General features: G+C 34.0%; 1 protein-coding gene across 1 annotated transcript in view; it reads left to right on the plus strand.

Annotated features, from left to right (window-relative positions):
- CNTN5 (contactin 5) overlaps window positions 1-19,061 on the plus strand; it is a 497,758-nt gene that overhangs the window by 144,630 nt on the left and 334,067 nt on the right. Inside the window, exon 6 of the mRNA XM_041729931.1 lies at window positions 5,175-5,378. Coding sequence (XP_041585865.1) covers window positions 5,175-5,378 — 204 coding nt within the window. The remainder of the gene's footprint in view (window positions 1-5,174; window positions 5,379-19,061) is intronic.

Below are 19,061 nucleotides of genomic sequence, written 5' to 3' on the forward strand. Positions count from 1 at the left end.
GTTTTCAAGGACTTTCAGAGTCCAGTATGCAATTTCATTCCCCTTTCTCACACTTTTTTCATTAATGGCACTGCATCTATGACAAATGAGCATTGTTGCTCATACGGGTACTCCCATATGTTTTAATACTCTGTATATGTGGAAATACATCATTTAACTAATTGTCAGAGGAGTAAAGACAAGATAGTCTGTTTTGTGACACTTAATCAGTTACAACAATTGTGTTGAAACTCTGCAAATTATAAAGCCATGAAACCTGGAGTTTCAATTAGGACAACAGACAGATAAAGCCCACCTAGAAATTTTCCTAATACCAAAATTTTAAAACTGATAAATAAAATAAAGGCAATTTCAATATGCGGTTAAGCTCCCAAGAAAGAAGTGGAAATCTCCATGTGTCAAAAAGAAATAAGAACTAAAACAGAGGGCTAAAATCCTGGCTAAAATCTACAAATACCGATAATCCTGAGGATATCTTGGAACCAAGGTGGATTCTTTGTGTCATGGACGCTAAAGTCTAGGAGCTTGAGGATAAACATTCATACTGGAATAGAACACAAGTTTTGGGGTCTGCTTGACAGGAGAAATTAGAATAACATCTGCACCAAGGCAGGCCTGCAATTGGCTTTGACTTCAGTGAACTAGAATCACTCTCTGACACAGGGAGAAAAAAAAATCTTACATGAGAACCCAAACCCTCAAGCTGTCATAATACTTGAGTTTGTAGACCAAATATATACTACCACATAGTATCAAAAATGCACTAGTTAAAATTAACATAAAAAGCAAACCCAAGTAGATATATCCCAACTGCAACTTTTGGTAGAAGCATCCTTGAGGGAGACTCTCACAAGCTAGGATGCACAAGATATCTGAAAAAGTAGTCATTGTTTATTAAAATATTGAATATTCACTGAAGAATTATATGAAGAACTTCTAAAACATTTTCTGTTGTCTTAAACATATCATTAAAGAGAACCTTTTTAAAAATGGGAAAATCACAATTGATCAAATTAGTATCAATATTCTGAAATGAACAATAATATTAAAATTTTAATAGTTAATAAATTGACTTGGATTAAATTTTTTTAAGGGCAAAGCACAGTTTCTATGAAATTAAGTGGTATATGAAACTAAAAACTATGACACCAAATCCAACTATGTTTTACTAGCTTCCTGAATTTTGTAATCCTCAGGTTCTGATATCTTACTAGAAATATAATTAATGCTTATTTTTTAATATAGTAAAGATAAGTTTGAAAGAGATATTAAATAAATGCAAATAGAGAATGAAACCTTATAGGAGAAAGTAAGTAGCCATATTAAAAGTTTTAACCTAGTTCAATATTTCCATTTTTGGCACAGTGAGATAATTCAATCCAAATTCAGACTGTCAACTTTTCTATTATATAACATTTCTACTTCATCCTTCTTGGAATTATGAAATGCTTTGCTATGCAAAATTGAAAACTATTTTAAAAACTAAATAAACATGTTAATCCACAATGCCCATTTATCTGTAATTTTGAGAAAATGTCAATTTTGTATACTTTCTTCCTTTTGTAAAAATATTTTATAAAACACTGGCTCAATAAGCCCTATAGGTATAACAGAAATAGTATTTCAAGGAATGATAGTTTTAAATTTTTCACTGCTTTCTTTTCCCCCAAATTTCAAGTAATATAAGCCAAAAATTGAGCTAACTCCAGTAAAATTTAATTTAAAATAAATTGCAAAAATATCAGAATATGTGTTATGTGCAAACAACAAATGAAACTCTTATTATAACAATTAGAAGAATTCATATTGTTAACGTGAAAAGTCCTTGAATTTAGAGTCTAGTTGAGAAGTGCAAGGACAGAATGAAGTATTTCAAAAATACTCTGGATTTTCTTTGAATAAAGCCACATGGAAACCATTAATATTCTTAGTAAAATATCAACTGGACTAAAGACAATCAAGTGGGTAACTTCAGCTATAAAAAAAAGTTTTTATGTAAAACACTTGTTAAAATATCTGAAAGTTTTGATATGGTATATGTGTATATGTGTAGTATACATTAATGCTATATTATGCTATAATACATAATTATAACTTCAGAATTCTCAAGCATCTGTTACAACTGTATTGTATGCCTTAGAAGTAATAAATATTGGCTAAATCTTGCTTAGAATTAGCATCAAACATTATTGAAATTTTCTATGGAAAACAGACTAATATTTAAACACTGATAATTCCTTCAGTGTTATCTTAGATCCTCTTTGCTGTTTTCCTTATATTTAAGTTAAATACATAGAAAAAAGCTCCTCACCTAATAATTTTTGAGGGAAGGAGATAATGGAAATGTTAATTTTCATATTTTATAAGTACTTATTATGTATTAAGTTTTTGGTTAAATTATCTTATTTGAAAACTTATGTGGAAAGTAATACTATTCCCATTTTTTAATGAGAAAACTGAACCTCAGAGAGTTACTTGAATATTTGCTTAATTTAAACCATCTATAAACAGGGGTGTCTGGGTGGCTCATTCTTTTAGACATCTACCTTTGGTTCAGATCATGATCCCAGAACCCTGCATCAGGCTCCTTGCTCAGCAGGGAGTCTGCTTCTCTATCTACCTTTCCACCTATTTATGCTGGCTTGCAAGCACACATGCTCTGTCCTCAAATAAATAAATAATCTTTAAACCATCTGTAAATAGCCAAGTCAGGACTTGGGCACATTGTCTCTGGAAGTTCTAATCAATTGAACTAAGTGAAGAAAATACACGGGAGAAGAGGAGAATTTAGAAATAGAAGAAATACCACGTTTAATTTATCAGTTGTTTGTATAGAATACACCTGCCTAAGATGTTTATGAAATGTTTCTGACTCTTCACAGAAGCTAGTCTATGACACCACCTATCTTAACCATGTATTCACAAAAGTTAATGATTTATCTTTACTGTACATTTTATACTGGTTCAGTTAAGATAAAAAAAGAGTAATAAATTAGGAAGGTATTCAGAGCTAATTGATTAATGTATAAATTTGAAATTAGTTCCACTGACTTCCAGTATGGATGGGTAAGCTTCAAGTCTCTGCTTGAGTATCCAGGAAGACTGACTAAATGCCAGACTTTCCACTGGAAACTATATAGGGCCAGACCAATGAATTTACTTTTAACCACTCATGGTAGGTAGGTAGGAGAAAAGGAAGGCTCCTTGGAATCTGCTCTTTCAATGGTAACATAGGTAATTCTAACACTTATTGAGATTTGAATGCTACCGGCCCATACACAATGCCTCTAATTCCTCAATTGCAGTCTGATTTTGATCCCCACTCATTTATAGAAGTTGCCATTCAGTGATATCCCAAATGCCAATCTTAAGTAACATTTTTCTTTATTTTATTGAGCCTTTTTTCCTTGTTTGATATTATTTAATCTTGTGGATTAAATGGCTAAATCTTGTGGTTAAGCCATTGGCACCTATAACACTGCATTTTCTTTATTCCTTTTGAATCTTTTCAGCAGTTTCTTCTTTCTTACCTTTATTTAGATGTTTGTGCTTCCCAGAGTATCGTCTCACCATATCTGCTCTTCCTAAATTATCTCACCCATTTACTTGGATTCAATTATACCTGACAATTATACTGACAACTCTCAAATTTAACCTTCACCTCAGATTTCCTTTCCTGGACTTTGAACACCTACTTGCCAACTGCTAGAGCTCCTTACGCAGATTTTCTTCACAGACTTCCAACTCAACATGTCCTGAAAATGAACCAATAATCTTTCTCCTGACTTGGTATATTTCCAATTTCTTTTACCATTCTCTTTCCAGTCACTCAAGAAAGACACAAGAGTATTCCTGGACTATTTGTCTCTTTCTTTGACTTACCTCTGGTATATTTCTTGGACCAACATCTTTCTTCTTGTTGTTATAATGATTCTGATTCAGACTTCCTCAGCCTTCACTTTTGGTATGTAATATTATCTTATTATCTCTCCTGCAATAAAATCCAACATTTGCAGAATCACCAGAAAATCTACTAATGTATGTATCTATGTCAACCCTTTCTTGAAAAACATCCAGTGGTACCGCATCCCATACAAGATTGAGCACAAGCTCTTTAATATAACATACATACACCATGTTAATCTTTGTTTAGCAGTTTGAATTTACCTCTACTCTCCAACCTCTTCTCTTACCACTCTCTTCCTCGAATTTTTCACTCCAATAACACAAAACTAGTTATTGTTGTAGTCCATTCATACCATCCAGTCCTTGTGTGGATGAACTTTCTCATTTGTCTCCTCTGACAGCATGCCATCCACTCTTCACCTGGCTAGCTCAAATTAATCTTTTAAGACTTCCAAATTTATAACACCAACACAAATTCCTCTCTTGGTTCCCTTATTCATGTTTGACTGCCTTACCATTTTCTCTAACTGGATACCAGGTGTATACAAAATTGACATTTTCTCAAATTTTACAGATAAATGGGCATTGTGGATTAACATGTTTATTTACTTTTTAAAATAATTTTCAATTTTGCATAGCAAAGCATTTCATAATTCCAAGAAGGATAAAAAAAAATAGAACACTGCTTGGTCTATTGGACCCTCAAGCAATACTGGTTGAATAAATGAATAAATGAATGTAGCTTATGTGTCTTTTATCTCAGGAAGTTTTCCCTGATCAACATGATTGCTTAAGTACCCCTCTCTCATGCCTTCTTTGCAATAGAATATATATCTCCATTTCTTTATTCCATATTGATTAATAGGTTTGGGTAAATCTCTCATTAAATTTATCTTTGAGAATGATGTTTCTCTCATCTTTTTAGTTTTAGTGCTATCATAGTCCTAATCATCTAATTCACATTCAACACACACTGAAATGAATGGATGAATGAATGGATGGATGGACGGGTGGATGGTTGGATAAATGCTAAGTATCCTTAAGAAATACTTCAGATCTTCCTGTAATCCTTAAGAACAAAAGTCCTTTGAACAAAAAATACTAAATTATATAGGTATCTGGATACATACATACATACATACACACATACATACAAATATGTATGGCCTTGCAGTAGATCAAACACTTAGTAAAGGAGTTCTTGTTTGAGCTTTAACTGTTAGTAAAATAATCTTATCTTTCAAAAATCAAATTTTGTGTATTTACAGAGATCATCTATAGCTGGGTATTTAACGAGTTCCCTTCCTTTGTGGTGGAGGACAGCCGACGGTTCATTTCCCAGGAGACAGGCAACCTTTATATTTCTAAAGTCCAAACATCAGATGTTGGCAGCTATATTTGTCTGGTGAAAAACACAGTGACAAATGCTCGAGTACTTAGTCCTCCAACACCACTCACTCTGCGCAATGATGGTAAGTTGCATGGTCTGGATTAAAATGGTCAGCCACCTCAACTGTGAAAAATAAGGATGTATTTCAAAACACATAAGCCTAATACAAATATTTTTTAACTTTCATATTTAGAAATTTTACACTTTTAGTCTGAATTATGCATACCCAAAATAAAAATTTTGGCATATGAAAGTGATGACCTTTGAATGAGATGTGTTAACCATAATGCTATCCTAATGCCAAAGAGAGATGAAGCATCTGAAAAGATGAACTGTAAAAAAGACTACAGTTTTTTTCTTTGCTCTTTAGTGCCTTTATATAACATATGCGTATGAATTGCAAGCATTTTATAGGTTCACTTTTCATTACTTTTTTATTTTGCTACCTTCAATTGAGTGTTCAGCTTTTAATACTTCATGGTATAGTTATAATTGTTATTACTTTTCCAATAATAGAAGCAGTTGGAACTTTGACTTTTAAGTGCAATTCAGGCAGAAATTATGATTCTATAATTATAGGTATTTCCATCTATCTAAAGTATCTTCAAATTTAAACACCTCATTTGTAGTTATAGACATTTACAGTTAAGCATTGTATTAAAGGAGTCAAGTGCTGCATTACCAGTTGATATATGATATGTGGCTTGCTCTGTCATGCAATAAAAAATCCATGAAGGCATTATTAAGAGCTTGAGAATCCTGATTGATTGTCAAGCTTAAAAAATAATCTATTTCAACATTACTCTTTTATATCCTTAGTTTTAGAATATATGCTGCTGCAGTGGAGGCCCAGAGTTTCATCAAAAGATTTTCGCCTACTACTCATTTTCTCATTTTATGTATTTCACACACACACACACACACACACACAATCTGGTAGAGAGTACAAATACAATATCCAGGTTAGAGATGAAGAAGCCAATATTGGAGACACGAAGGGACCTGCCAAAGGGCCAAAGATCACATAGCTAGGAAATGGCATGGAGGGATAGCTGGGAAAGAACAGAAGTTAGGAAACCAATTCGGACTAATGAAAATCACCAGCTGAGAGGTAATGAAAGACAGAATGAAAGCAGTGGTAATGGCATTGGAGAGCAGGAAATATGCAGGATATTAAATGGGTAGAATTACTAAGATTTAATAATAAATTAAATATGAGGCCCTAGAGTAAGAACACAGTTCATTGAATGTGTGACAATTCTCTTCAAAAGAAGAGATAACACAGGTTGAGGAGTTTGTAAATATGAGGAATTCAGTTTTAATATAATGAGATGAAATATTCTTGGGAAATCCATATGCAGTAGGTATTTAGATATACATGCCTAATATGCATAAAAGAGGGCTAGGGTGGAGAAAGATATTTAAAATTCAGCATTGGGTATTCCCTCACTGTAGTTAAAGCTGTGATTGTGAATATATATATTTTTTTAATTTTTTATTTATTTATGATAGTCACAGAGAGAGAGAGAGAGAGGCAGAGACACAGGCAGAGGGAGAAACAGGCTCCATGCACCGGGAGCCTGACGTGGGATTCGATCCCGGGTCTCCAGGATCGCGCCCTGGGTCAAAGGCAGGCGCCAAACCGCTGCGCCACCCAGGGATCCCTGATTGTGAATATATTGTGTCAACTTCAAGATTATATGAAAATAATCTTTATTGTTCTCTTAACTGTTCACAGGGTGAAAAGAAAAAAGAAATAAATATTATTTTAAAAATTTATTTAGTTAAAAGTTTAGAATTAAGTGATTTTCTATACCTCATTTCCATATGTTTTCAAGCATTTTCTCAACTCCTTAAGAATTTAAAACATCTTTGCCTGAAAATTGTAAAAATTTTCTGACTAGTCGATAAAGAGCTCCATTAAGGTTATTCATTTATGTAATACTAATATATACTTGGAGAGTGTCTGAGGTTGACAGTAGCTGTCTTATTTTTATATAATTGACCTAAATATTGCACTGACTGACCATCATGAGAGAAAGTAGCACATGTATAAATCAGAATCCAAAAACAGATACTGGTTTCACTAGTACAGAACCAATTTCACTATTTCAGTGCCCATGTTCAACAGTTGTTTGTATTCCTTTTATTATTTCATGGTACAGATATATCACTTAACTTGATCTTTTATCTGCCATGGTCAAACATTTCAAGAATAATTAAAATATTTTTATTGCTATTTTAGCTATCTTGCCCCTGTCTTCTATTGCTATTGCTTGGCAAAATCCCAAGTCACAATGAATTCAACTTTGCTCTTAATCTGTGACTACCTTGAGAATCTGAAAGCTGCTAGGAAATTACACCTGTCATTGATTCATGACACTATTGATTCAAACAGGCCTTTGGGAGTGCTTCTCAATCCTACTAAATTTCTGTGGATGGCTAATCTTTAACTCTCTCACAGAATCTTCTCTGCTTTCTTTAAACTGCACTGCTTATCAGCACTTCACAAAAACAAGATGCTATTAAATTAATCTTCCTACTAATAAAATTAAATCTACTTCTCCATCTCTACTATTTAGCCCTCAATCTATTTCAATAGAATTACTATACTGTTCCTCCTCCTATTACCACCAATTCCTCCACTCTTAGCTGTTTTCTTGGCCTTTACAGAACAATACACTGATTCATATATAACCAGTACTATGCTACCAACAGTATAATAAAAAGGTACTACTAGTAGTACTTTACAGTACTAGTGTACTATCAAAATAGTACTACCATGAAAACTAATATTTTTTTCATACTAACTGAATTTACTGATGCAGTTGATATTGTTGACTACTTTTTAAACGGATATTCGCATTTAAAAAATCATTTGAGCAGTACTATATAAAAGGCTTAACAAAGCCAATAAAAAGTAAAATGAACTGTTATATTAAGGTTAGTATTTAAATTAAAAAGAGACATCTGGGCAGCCCTGGTGGCTCAGCAGTTTAGCACAGCCTACAGCCCAGGGTGTGATCCTGGGGACCCGGGATCGAGTCCCACGCCGGGCTCCCTGCATGGAGCCTGCTTCTCCCTCTGCCTGGGTCTCTTCCTCTCTCTCTCTCTGTGTATCTCTCATGAATAAATAAATAAAATCCTTTTAAAAAGAGAGAGAGAGAGAGAGAGAGAGAGAGAGAGAGAGAGAGACAGCTGAGGGACTCCTGGGTGGCTTGGTAGTTGAGCGTCTACCTTTGGCTCAGGGCATGATCCCGGAGTTCCGGAATTGAGTCCCACATCGGGCTCCCTGAATGGAAACTGCTTCTCCCTCTGCCCGTGTCTCTGCCTCTCTCTCTGTGCCACTCATGAATAAATAAATAAAATCTTAAAAAAAAAAAAAAAACAGGTGGAAAATATTTTCAAAATTTTTATCATTCAATGACAGTTTCATTTAAGATTTTATGAGTTCAAAAATGCATATTTCTTCTTTACATGAATTATCTAAGGTTATTGTTTCCTTAGTTGTTATTTGTCTACTCTTTAATTTTTATTATATTAAGACACTTATATCAAATAAGTGTAGTGGTTTATAAGTGCTGATGGAGGGGAAGAAAACGCACACCACCTTCCCATCAATCCTACTTCTTAGAGCTAACTTTTTAAATTCTTTTTTCTTTCATGAAAAAATATATTTTCTAGCATTAAAAATTGTTTCTTATTTAGGCAATTTTAGACAGTAATTATTGACTCCCTTGTACATATCGGTATATATACATATATATCTTCTATTCTCCTTTAATTTATATCTGTATAATAGTTTTCCATTGCTTACTTTTAAACTTTGATAATGTATTCAAATATTTACTGTTCTCTTAACTCCTGAAAAATAATTCTTGACCTCTTATTACATATCACAGAGATATTTTTATCTCTACTTTTTCCTTCAGCCTTCTTACACTACATTTATGTCCTTTTGTCTGCTGCTTTTTACTGTTATACTTTTACAAGTGTTCTAAACTTCCCCATAGACTAACAGTAAAAGCTGAAAAGCAAATTTACAAATTATTACTATATAATTATCATTCAATATCATATTGTTGCAGGTTTTATTTTTTTTTAATTTTTTTTTAATTTTTATTTATTTATGATAGTCACAGAGAGACAGAGAGAGAGGCAGAGACATAGGCAGAGGGAGAAACAGGCTCCATGCACCGGGAGCCTGATGTGGGATTCGATCCCGGGTCTCCAGGATCGCGCCCTGGGCCAAAGGCAAGCGCCAAATCACTGCGCCACTCAGGGATCCCTGTTGCAGGTTTTAAAGCTATTTTAGATGTGTACACTGTACTGAATATGTTTTTAATAAATGAAACTGAATATAACAAGGAAAGTAGGCTACTAACATTAGTAAGATCTTGAAACACTTTGATGTAGTTTTGCTTTTTTATAAAAATTGAATGTAGTTTGTCTAAAAATTCTAAAACACAATTAATGGTTTTAATAATAGTGTTGAAATATAAACATGAGTCATCAAGAAGGAACTGGTAAATGAAAACATTACTACGGTTAAGAAAGTCCATGAAAGGAGTATGAAATGAAGAGATGTGAGTTTAGGACTAAGACTTGCATAATCCAAACTGCAAAGAGTAAAGAACAAAAATCCTACAAAAGATAATGGAAAGAAGTCAGAGAAGTAATAGGAAAAACAGAAGTGTAGTATCAAGAAATCCAATGGAAATGAGTATTTTTTAAAAGATTTTATTTATTTATTCATGTGAGACACACAGAGAGAGGCAGAGACACAGGCAGAGGGAGAAGCAGGCTCTATGCAGGGAGCCCAACCTGGGACTCAATCCTAGGACCCCAGGATCATGTTCTGGGCTGAAGGCAGATGTATAACCACTGAGCCACCCAGGCACCCCTGGAAATGAATATTTGAACAAGATGTGAGCATACAGCTCAGAATGGTGAACTAGGTGCACGTATTTGTTACCTGTCCCCTTTCTGACACCCTACAAGAAGAAATTCATATCATTAATAAGAATGCTGAAGGAGAGGAAGTATTTCATTAATCAGTGAGACATTTTGTTAGATTTCTGGGAGAATAAGGGAGGATGTGAATTAAAACCTAAATGGAGAAAACTAAAACCTAGAATAAAGTTTAAAGGATCTAACGAAGGGGCTAAGGACCATGTACCTTCTGGAAGCCAAAGAAGCTTTGAAATCAGTTGTGAAAGGGAGCATAAGCCTGAACAAAGAGGGATTGAAGGTATGTTTGTGAAACAACTGTTTCAGTGAAATATTGGAATCTCACTCCTTCTCTCTACCTACATGCAAAAAAGAGCAAAGGGCAGATCTCTTAATAATATAAATGAATTTTTCATGGAAGACTAAAGTACTTAATGTGATGGTAATGCACAATATAAAACCTTCTCATTCTGATATTTGGGTGTCTGCAGCCTGAAAGCCAGTTTGTTTCAGAACTCACATCAAAGCAGAGCTGTCAATACACTTCACCTAGATAACCTCCACCCTTATCTCAGAAGGGAACCAATTCTATAGTCAACCCACACCAACTTCCAAACTTCTCAGACTTAACATCTATATGCAATCTAAGTGAACAGTTTTTATTAAAAATTACTGAACTTACTGGATGGTTATAAAATTCATGCCAGGATAATGTGTGAAAAACAGGAAAATTTTAATATTACCCAAGAAAAGCACAGATTTTTTAATTCAAAGCTTTCATTTCACTATTTGATCTCTCTTCAAAAAGAAATTAATTGAAAAGTTTATTCATAAAAAGGATATATTTCTGAATGTTTTCCCAAGTAGGTGGCATATATTAAACACTTAATCTGAAAATAAAAATAGAATACAATTGTGGATGAATCCATTTATTGTAGCATGGTCAGCTGCAATTCCTGCTGGGTTTTACAAATCTCTCAGGGCAGAACAAGCATTGTAATGGATATTTCTGCAAAGTTGGCAAACACCTTTGCAGCAGTTTGAATATAAAGCATGTTTAATCTGCTGTGACCATATAGTTAGTTATGAAAATCACTTCAAGAACATTGCATCTTTACATTTCTCTGGAAAAAAAAAGTAGACCTTTCTAAAACTAATTGAAGCTATATATATATGCACATTATTTCCTTTCAAGTACAAACAAAATTTTACTTTATAAAATGTGTTACTGTAGAATGTATTGTCTTAGCTTGGGTTTTGCTAAAGCAAAGCTTGGAACAAAATTTGTTTGTAGGTAGTTAATTGGAATTTATCCCAGAGAGCTGGAATGAGGGATTGGGTGGATTGGAGGCATGAAACAGTATAAAGGGGGGTTGCATTATGGAGATGACTGCTTCTACAGGCCACCGCAGCTTGATCCCACAGGAACAGAACATCATGATATGCACTCAGAGAAGTCTGCTTGGTAGACATATCACTGACTTTCCATCTCCCAATCCTTGAAGGTGGCACCATAAGCAGTTAACTCTGCACTTGCACTATGTCTCAAGGGGCAACTCGTTGCTCCTGCATAGACCTGGTTGCAGGGGCAGTTGAAGGAATAAAAAATCTGGCCAAGATTTGAACTGGTATGTAAGAGGTATCTAAAACATAGAAGGTGAAGCTTTAGAAGATCCAAATACATAAGTGACAAGATTAGATTTCCACCGCTGACGGTGTGAAATTACTCTCACACATTCACAAATGTGTATCCCATACCTACTATATGTTACATAGTTTGTGAAGTACTAAGGATATAATGCAGAACAAAACAAATAGTTACAACCATCTTCATATAGTTACAAGGGAGGATATTACCCTAAACACTGAATATAACTTGCATCCTAGGATCTGCTTGTTCTCACTGGGTGTCCCATGAGGCCAATCTCACATATCATCTCATTAAACCAAAACAAATAAATCTAGCCTTAAAAGCATTTATGAATAATACCGATTTTTGCTAATGGTTTAGAGGGTAATTAGTGAAGTTATGGCATTCCACATAACACAGTAAAATGTATTGAATGCTCCCCTTTAACCACATCTTTCTTTTGCCAGATTTTCATTCCCACATCTCTCCTTCAAAGCATTCCTACCTCTCCCATAGCACTCTTCTCGGTAGTCTCCCTTCAGGGTCTCACTATCTCCCTTTTAATTATGGCAATTTCATACTTTTATTTCTTCTCTCATCTGTGTTCCCAGTCCAATTTTGAATATTGTTTTTAGCTAATTTATTTTTGTGTAATCAACATTTATGTTTAATTACTACATGTACGGCATTGTTCTAAAAACTTTACAAGTGTTAAAATGAAAGAATGGAAAATATGTAAAAGCAAATATTAATTTAAAAAAAGAGGTTGAACTAGTTCTATTGATAACATATTAAACACATTTCTAGGGATAAAGAGAATCACCATGTTCCAATAATAGATTTAAATCTTCAAGAAGATATAGCAAAGCATCTTTTTACATTCCACTATGTACAGGACTACTCATACTTCTTCCAGTCCAGATGGGATCTTTTCCTACAAGACTCCCCTCCTTCCTAAGGCAGCATAATCTCAGCCCCATTCCCTAGTGCTATAATAGCTCTCTGGTGGTACAGAGAGGATAGAAGAAAGAAAGAAAGAAGAAGGAAAGAAAGAAAGAAAAAGAAAGAAAGAAAGAAAGAAAGAAAGAAAGAAAGAAGAAAGAAAGAAAGAAAAGAAAGAAAGAAAGAAAGAAAGAAAGAGAAAGAAATTGGTCCATGGTCCTTTTCCCAACCTCAGAGTTGGAGAGTACAGTAAAGAGAATCATTGAAGAACTAAATTGAAAAAGTGAGTGGGAATAGATTGAGAATGCATGCAGAAATATTGTCCTTTGTTAGAGAATTCATCAGTTGTCACAGTGAGATGACATTTTTAATTGAAGTGTAATTAATATATAGCATTCTAGGGGGATCCCTGGGTGGCTGAGCGGTTTGGCGACTGCCTTTGGCCCAGGGCCTGATCCTGGAGTCCTGGGATTGAGTCCTGTGTCAGGCTCCCTGCATGGAGCCTGCTTCTCACTCCTCCTGTGTCTCTGCCTCTCCCTCTCTCTCTCTCTCATGAATAAATAAAAAAAAACATATAGCATTCTATGTTTCAGGTTATAATATGATTCAACAATTCTAAACATTTCTCACTCTTCATCAAAATAAGTGTGTTCAATCTTTTTTTTCACCTATTCCTACATTTTCTTTCTTTCTTTTTTTTAAAATGAGTCACAGGCAAAGTCATCAGCTGAGAATTTATGTGTGGACACAGGTTTATTTTTTAAGACAAGAGTTGTGTCAACAAGGAAATTATACACGGCTCCATTAAAGACTTCTGAATAATTCAGATCCTATGAGCAATGGAAGGGTAAAAAAATGAAGACTCCAGTAGGCTGAATAATGGCCCCCAATTCCAATTCCTAAAAACTTTAAATGGTACATTCATGGTAAAAGAACTTTGCAGATGTGACTAAATTAAGGATCTGATTTTGGAGACATTACCCTTGATTAACCTAGATTCCTCTAGATGTATAGTGCTTGCCCTAAATGTAGTCACCAATGTCCTTGTAAGAGAGAGGTAGGGGGAGATTTGAATACAGAGGAGGTAAAGGCAGTGTGGTGATGGAAGCAGAGATAGTGATGTGCTTTGAAGATCAGGAAAGGCCAGAAGCTATGCAAAGAATATACCTCTAGAAGCTGGAAAAGGCAAAGAAATAGATTTTTTCTAGAATCTCCAGAGGGAAGGTAATCCTGCTTTCAAGGGAGGCTACCTTTATTTAGGCCAAAGGAAATTTTAATCATCAGGTTTTAAACGTCTTTCTTTCAGAATTTAAGAGAATAAATGTGCTAACTTTAAACTACCAAGCGTTTTTTTTTTTTGCAATGACCATAGAAAACTAATACAAAGACCAAACACAAATCTAGAGAAAAGTATTTTTACTTGTCCTGTGGAATATTTGTAGTTCTTAAGTAGTGTGTGAGAGCTGTCTTGCTCCTGTTTGCCAGAGTTGATTGTGTACCTCTCTTCACTTCTTGGTAGCTTGATATTTTTGTTCAGGATTTTCAATTTATGGATGGTTCCTAGGGGACTTGGAAAGCTTGTGACAAGAACACTCCTACTCATGTATATTTATCTATGTAAAGGAAGCTGAATATATTAAGACTTTATGTCAAATTCTGCAGGTATATAGAAATTTATTTGGCTTTTATTAATCTTTTATTTATTTTGCTGTGTGTCTCTTTGGAAAGATTATCATCTTGATATTATACAAATGAACTAAAAACTTCAAGAAATTATTGGATAATTTCTGAATAAAAAGAATATGTAGGGCAGCCTGGGTGGCTCAGCAGTTTAGCGCCCCCTTCAGCCCAGGGCGTGATCCCGGAGACCCGGGATAGAGTTCCATGTCAGGTTCCCTGCGTGGAGCCTGCTTCTCCCTGTGCCTGTGTCTCTGCCTCTCTCTGTTTCTCATGAATAAATAAATAAAGTCTTTAAAAAAAGAATATGTAGTTTGCTCAAATGTCCTTGACAATCAGTCATTATACAATTCAATTTCTCCTTAAGCAGACTTATAAAAGCAATTTGAACTTTTACCTATAGAAATAGGATTTTTATCAAGAAAAACAATGTTTATCATTTCATTAACTATCTTAATATATCTAGACTTTGAAGAAATATTTAATAAGTACTGATAAAATTAGTACTTATATGATAAAATTAGATATGTATCTAACTTAGGGTTTTTACTTATTTCCTTGTTATTGTAATTTAGGAAATGGATCTCAAAAGATGTAAACTTTTGATAACTAGTATTGCAACAGTGAATATATCATTCATGATATAAGGAAGGCAGTTGTGTTAATCTTACATCCTATTGTCAGACTATTCTACAACATCTCCATTGCTACACTATCTTTATTTATTTAATAACCTGAAATCTGGCATTGAATCCCACCACATCACTCAATATGTTTTCTCACAACTGGTCATCTCTATGTTAATCAAATACATTAGTGTTTTCTCAGCCTTTGTCTTTCTTGACCTCTTTGTGGTTTATGTTTAAACCTGAAAATATTTTCTTTCCTTGACTTACCTGGCAGTAGACCATCCCAAAGAGTTTCATCTGCACCTTTATTTTTTTTAAAGATTTTATCTTTATTTCACACCCTGGGCCAAAGGCAGATGCTAAACCGCTGAGCCATCCAGGGATCCCCTCAGCTTCACCTTTAATGGTCTCTTCTCTATCTACTCCCTAAATCAATCACTGCGTTTAACTCTATGTCTACCTATCTCCATTCACCCTTCTGTCTGCCTTCTTTACAGTTGGTGTTGTTTTAGAAGGGATTTAGGAGCATTAACCTTGTAAATATAGATATTCTTCCAGGATTCTACTCTCAAGCTCCCTTTGTATTTCTACAGTTGTTTTTTTGTTTTGTTTTGTTTTGTTTTGTTTTTTGTTTTTTCTTTAATAAGCACTTCTTTTTCTCTCTTTTCAATTTAAAATCTACCCACAAACTAACTTCTTCAATTGTGTTGTTAGTAAGATCACCTTTCTCCTAAATATCTAATATAAACATATCTGGGTCAATTAAAATCTCCAAACCTCATGACCACATATATAAGTTCCATGGGTTTGGCAAGCTTGGTGTATTCTATATCTGTGATGTTTTTTTTTTTTTTTCACCTATCTCTTTCTTTCAACTACTAATTATAATACTCTTTACTTCTTGCATAGATTAGTGGCTTTCAACCACCTTTCCCAGAATTCACATAAGATAAATGGTATTTCTATCCACAACTCAAAAGCATTGTCACAGTCTAGACTATAGAAGGAAAGAGAGGGTGCAGGTGCAATGCCAGTAAACTACCTGTTATACTACCTCCTTTATCATCAGTCAAAAAAGCTTATAGCAAGCAAGCTCATGAGAGTAGCATCATTTCAGAGATATAAACTGGAATCTGTTTTGATTAATTTTGTTTGAAGTAAATCAGTCAGCAAGTTGGTTTTCATTTACCACCTATATTATCCTTGGACAAGAGACTTAACCTGTCTGCACTTCTGTTTATTCTTCTAAACATGGGAATAGCATGGATACTTATCTCACAGGGTTATTGTCAGGACTAGTGCATTAATATGTGTGAAGCAAAAGCAATCAGAAAGGTGGCTGTTATACAATAAAAGTTATTCACCTGTTGTTATTTATGACAAAATATCCGCTGTATTTCACTAGTGCATGGGTCATTGCAGATAGACTCTCCTTCCTTAGTTCCCTTACTGTAGTGTTTGTTTCTGCTGTTGTCCTTTCCTGTGTTTATTGAGACTCCTCTGAATAGAACTGATGTTTTAATAGAGCTTTTTGTGGGGGAGGGGGTAACATTGAGAAGAGTTTTATATTTTATTATTTGCTTTCAATTAGTTTTCATTTAAAATCTACTCCAGAATTTTCTGACTCCATCCCCTTTGTTCACTTTTTCTCTTCTTAAGATGCACTATATATACACAATGGAATATTACCCAGCCATAAAAAATAATGAAGCCTTGTCATTCACAACAACATAGTTGGATTTGGAGGGTATTATTGCTATGTAAAATTAGCCAGAGAAGGCCAAATACCATACACTTATATCTGGAATCTAAAAAATAAATAACAACAACAACAGAAGCAGATTCATAAATACAATCTGATAGTTGCCAGAGGGGAGGATAAGAAAAATAAGTGAATGGATTAAGAGGTAAAACTTCTGATTATATAATAAGTGTGTCACAAGGATGAAAAGTACAGTATAAGAAATTAGTTAATAATATTGCAATAACTTTGGCAACAAAGTTATTGTTGAATAGTAACTGTTGAATCACTATGTTGTAAAGCTGAAACTAACATAAATTTTATGACAAGTATACATCAATTAAAAATAAAATTAATAATAAAATAACATTCAATAATAAAACGTCTGAAAACCTTTTGGAAATCTATAAATTTGTATCTAATAGGCCAACATAGTGTGATCCACAAACACTTGCAAGAGAATATTCTGGGTCCTTGTAAAAAACTGAAATGTTAGGCATACCCAAGATCTATCCAATCAGAATTTCTGAAGTGGTCCTAGAAATCAATATTTTTATTTCCAGAGATACATAGTGAACAAATTACCAATAAACACTTCTTTGTTGAGACACAAGAAGTGTTTCTGCTCTTATTCCTCCCCAGATGATCCCAGCAGCCTTCTCCCAGCTGTAAGCACTAAGAAGAATTAAATCCAAATGATCTTTCTCCCTGAACTGGAAGAGCACTGTTTTTTCAAGGTCTAGTGAGTGAGTTAGCTGACCCATCCCAAATCATATCAGCTAGCAGGCTATGCAGGTGCTTTAAAGATGTTTACTGGCCTCTAAAGGCTGATCCTTCAGGAATATTTCAAAAAAATAAAATAAAATAATGTCCTAGACCTACTCTTTACTGGCAGTTCTAAGGATAACCTAGGTCTTCAAATGCACCACTTGGATTACACTAGTGGGAATCATTCTGTTCCAGGTATTCCTTCAAAAAAGATTGGAAGAAAGAGTTTAATATCTGTGTGCAAGTTTTCCTCACCCTGTAATTCCCAGGAATTAACATTTTCTATAGCACTTCCCAGATATTCCATATTCTGTGCAATTGGCAACCACTGCCCACTGCGCTAAATCATTACTTGCCAACCATTTTTTGAATTTTACATACCTCTTCATATTTTTAAAATTCTTTTTTATACTGGACAGAATTTCCAAACAAACCTGGATGAAAAAATACATAGAATCATGTCGGCAGAATTCTGCTAAAAATTCAGATTCCTGGGTCCTGCCCTTCGATGCTCTGATTTAGTAGGCCAGGAGTGAAAGCTAGAGATATTTAGTTTTGACTACATCACTAGGAATTTTTATGTTCAATTAGGTTAGAGAATGTCTGACATTTTATTCTATTTCAATAAGCTACTGTGACCTTAAAGTGATCATCAAACTGTTACAGTATTTTTTTGATTGGTTGATTGCCTCTGGAATATTTTTAAATGTATTTAATTAATAGTTGCAGATCATCTTTAAGATAATCATTGAAATTTAGATTAATATGATGTTTTTGTAGGAATGTTCTCATAATTTAGCTGCCATAGGTGCCATTGGTCTTTTCACTTTATTTAGACAATCTTTCTATTATTAAAAAGCTGCCCATTTTCTAATGGCTGCCAGTTTTCCTCATTTTGCTTGCACTACTATTCTTAATATAATCTATGTGGTTTTTCCTTGAGTATCCAAGAAGTCATTTAAAAATAACCTTAAGTTTCTTTGTAAATCATTTTAAATTATTTCCTTCCATTTTTGTCTCCTGAATTAATTCTAACATTTTGTCTCAGTTACTTTGTCTAAAATTAAGTAATTCTACGGTAGATATTTTAAGGTTTCTCTTCTCCTGCAAGGATATTGAATATATATCCTTATTTATACCCTTCTTTATTGAATTATATTTTTATTTTGTGATCATTTTTATCATCCAGTGCTAGGAATCACACCCAGGATATTGAGGGTTGTAAAACTACTTCTGGAAAGCAATTAGTAATATTTAGCAGTGTTTCTTTCACAGTTCACCCCAATGAGATATTTTGCAAATTTATCATAAAATATTAAGACTTTTTTTTAACAAATGTACTGAAACTCATCTATTCGAATGAATGCTGTGTTCTTCAACATAGAAATACTGGGAGGCAATTTATTTTTATCAATATAATCTCACCAT

Source organism: Vulpes lagopus, chromosome 15 (assembly GCF_018345385.1).
Source record: "Vulpes lagopus strain Blue_001 chromosome 15, ASM1834538v1, whole genome shotgun sequence".
Lineage (NCBI taxonomy): Eukaryota > Metazoa > Chordata > Mammalia > Carnivora > Canidae > Vulpes > Vulpes lagopus.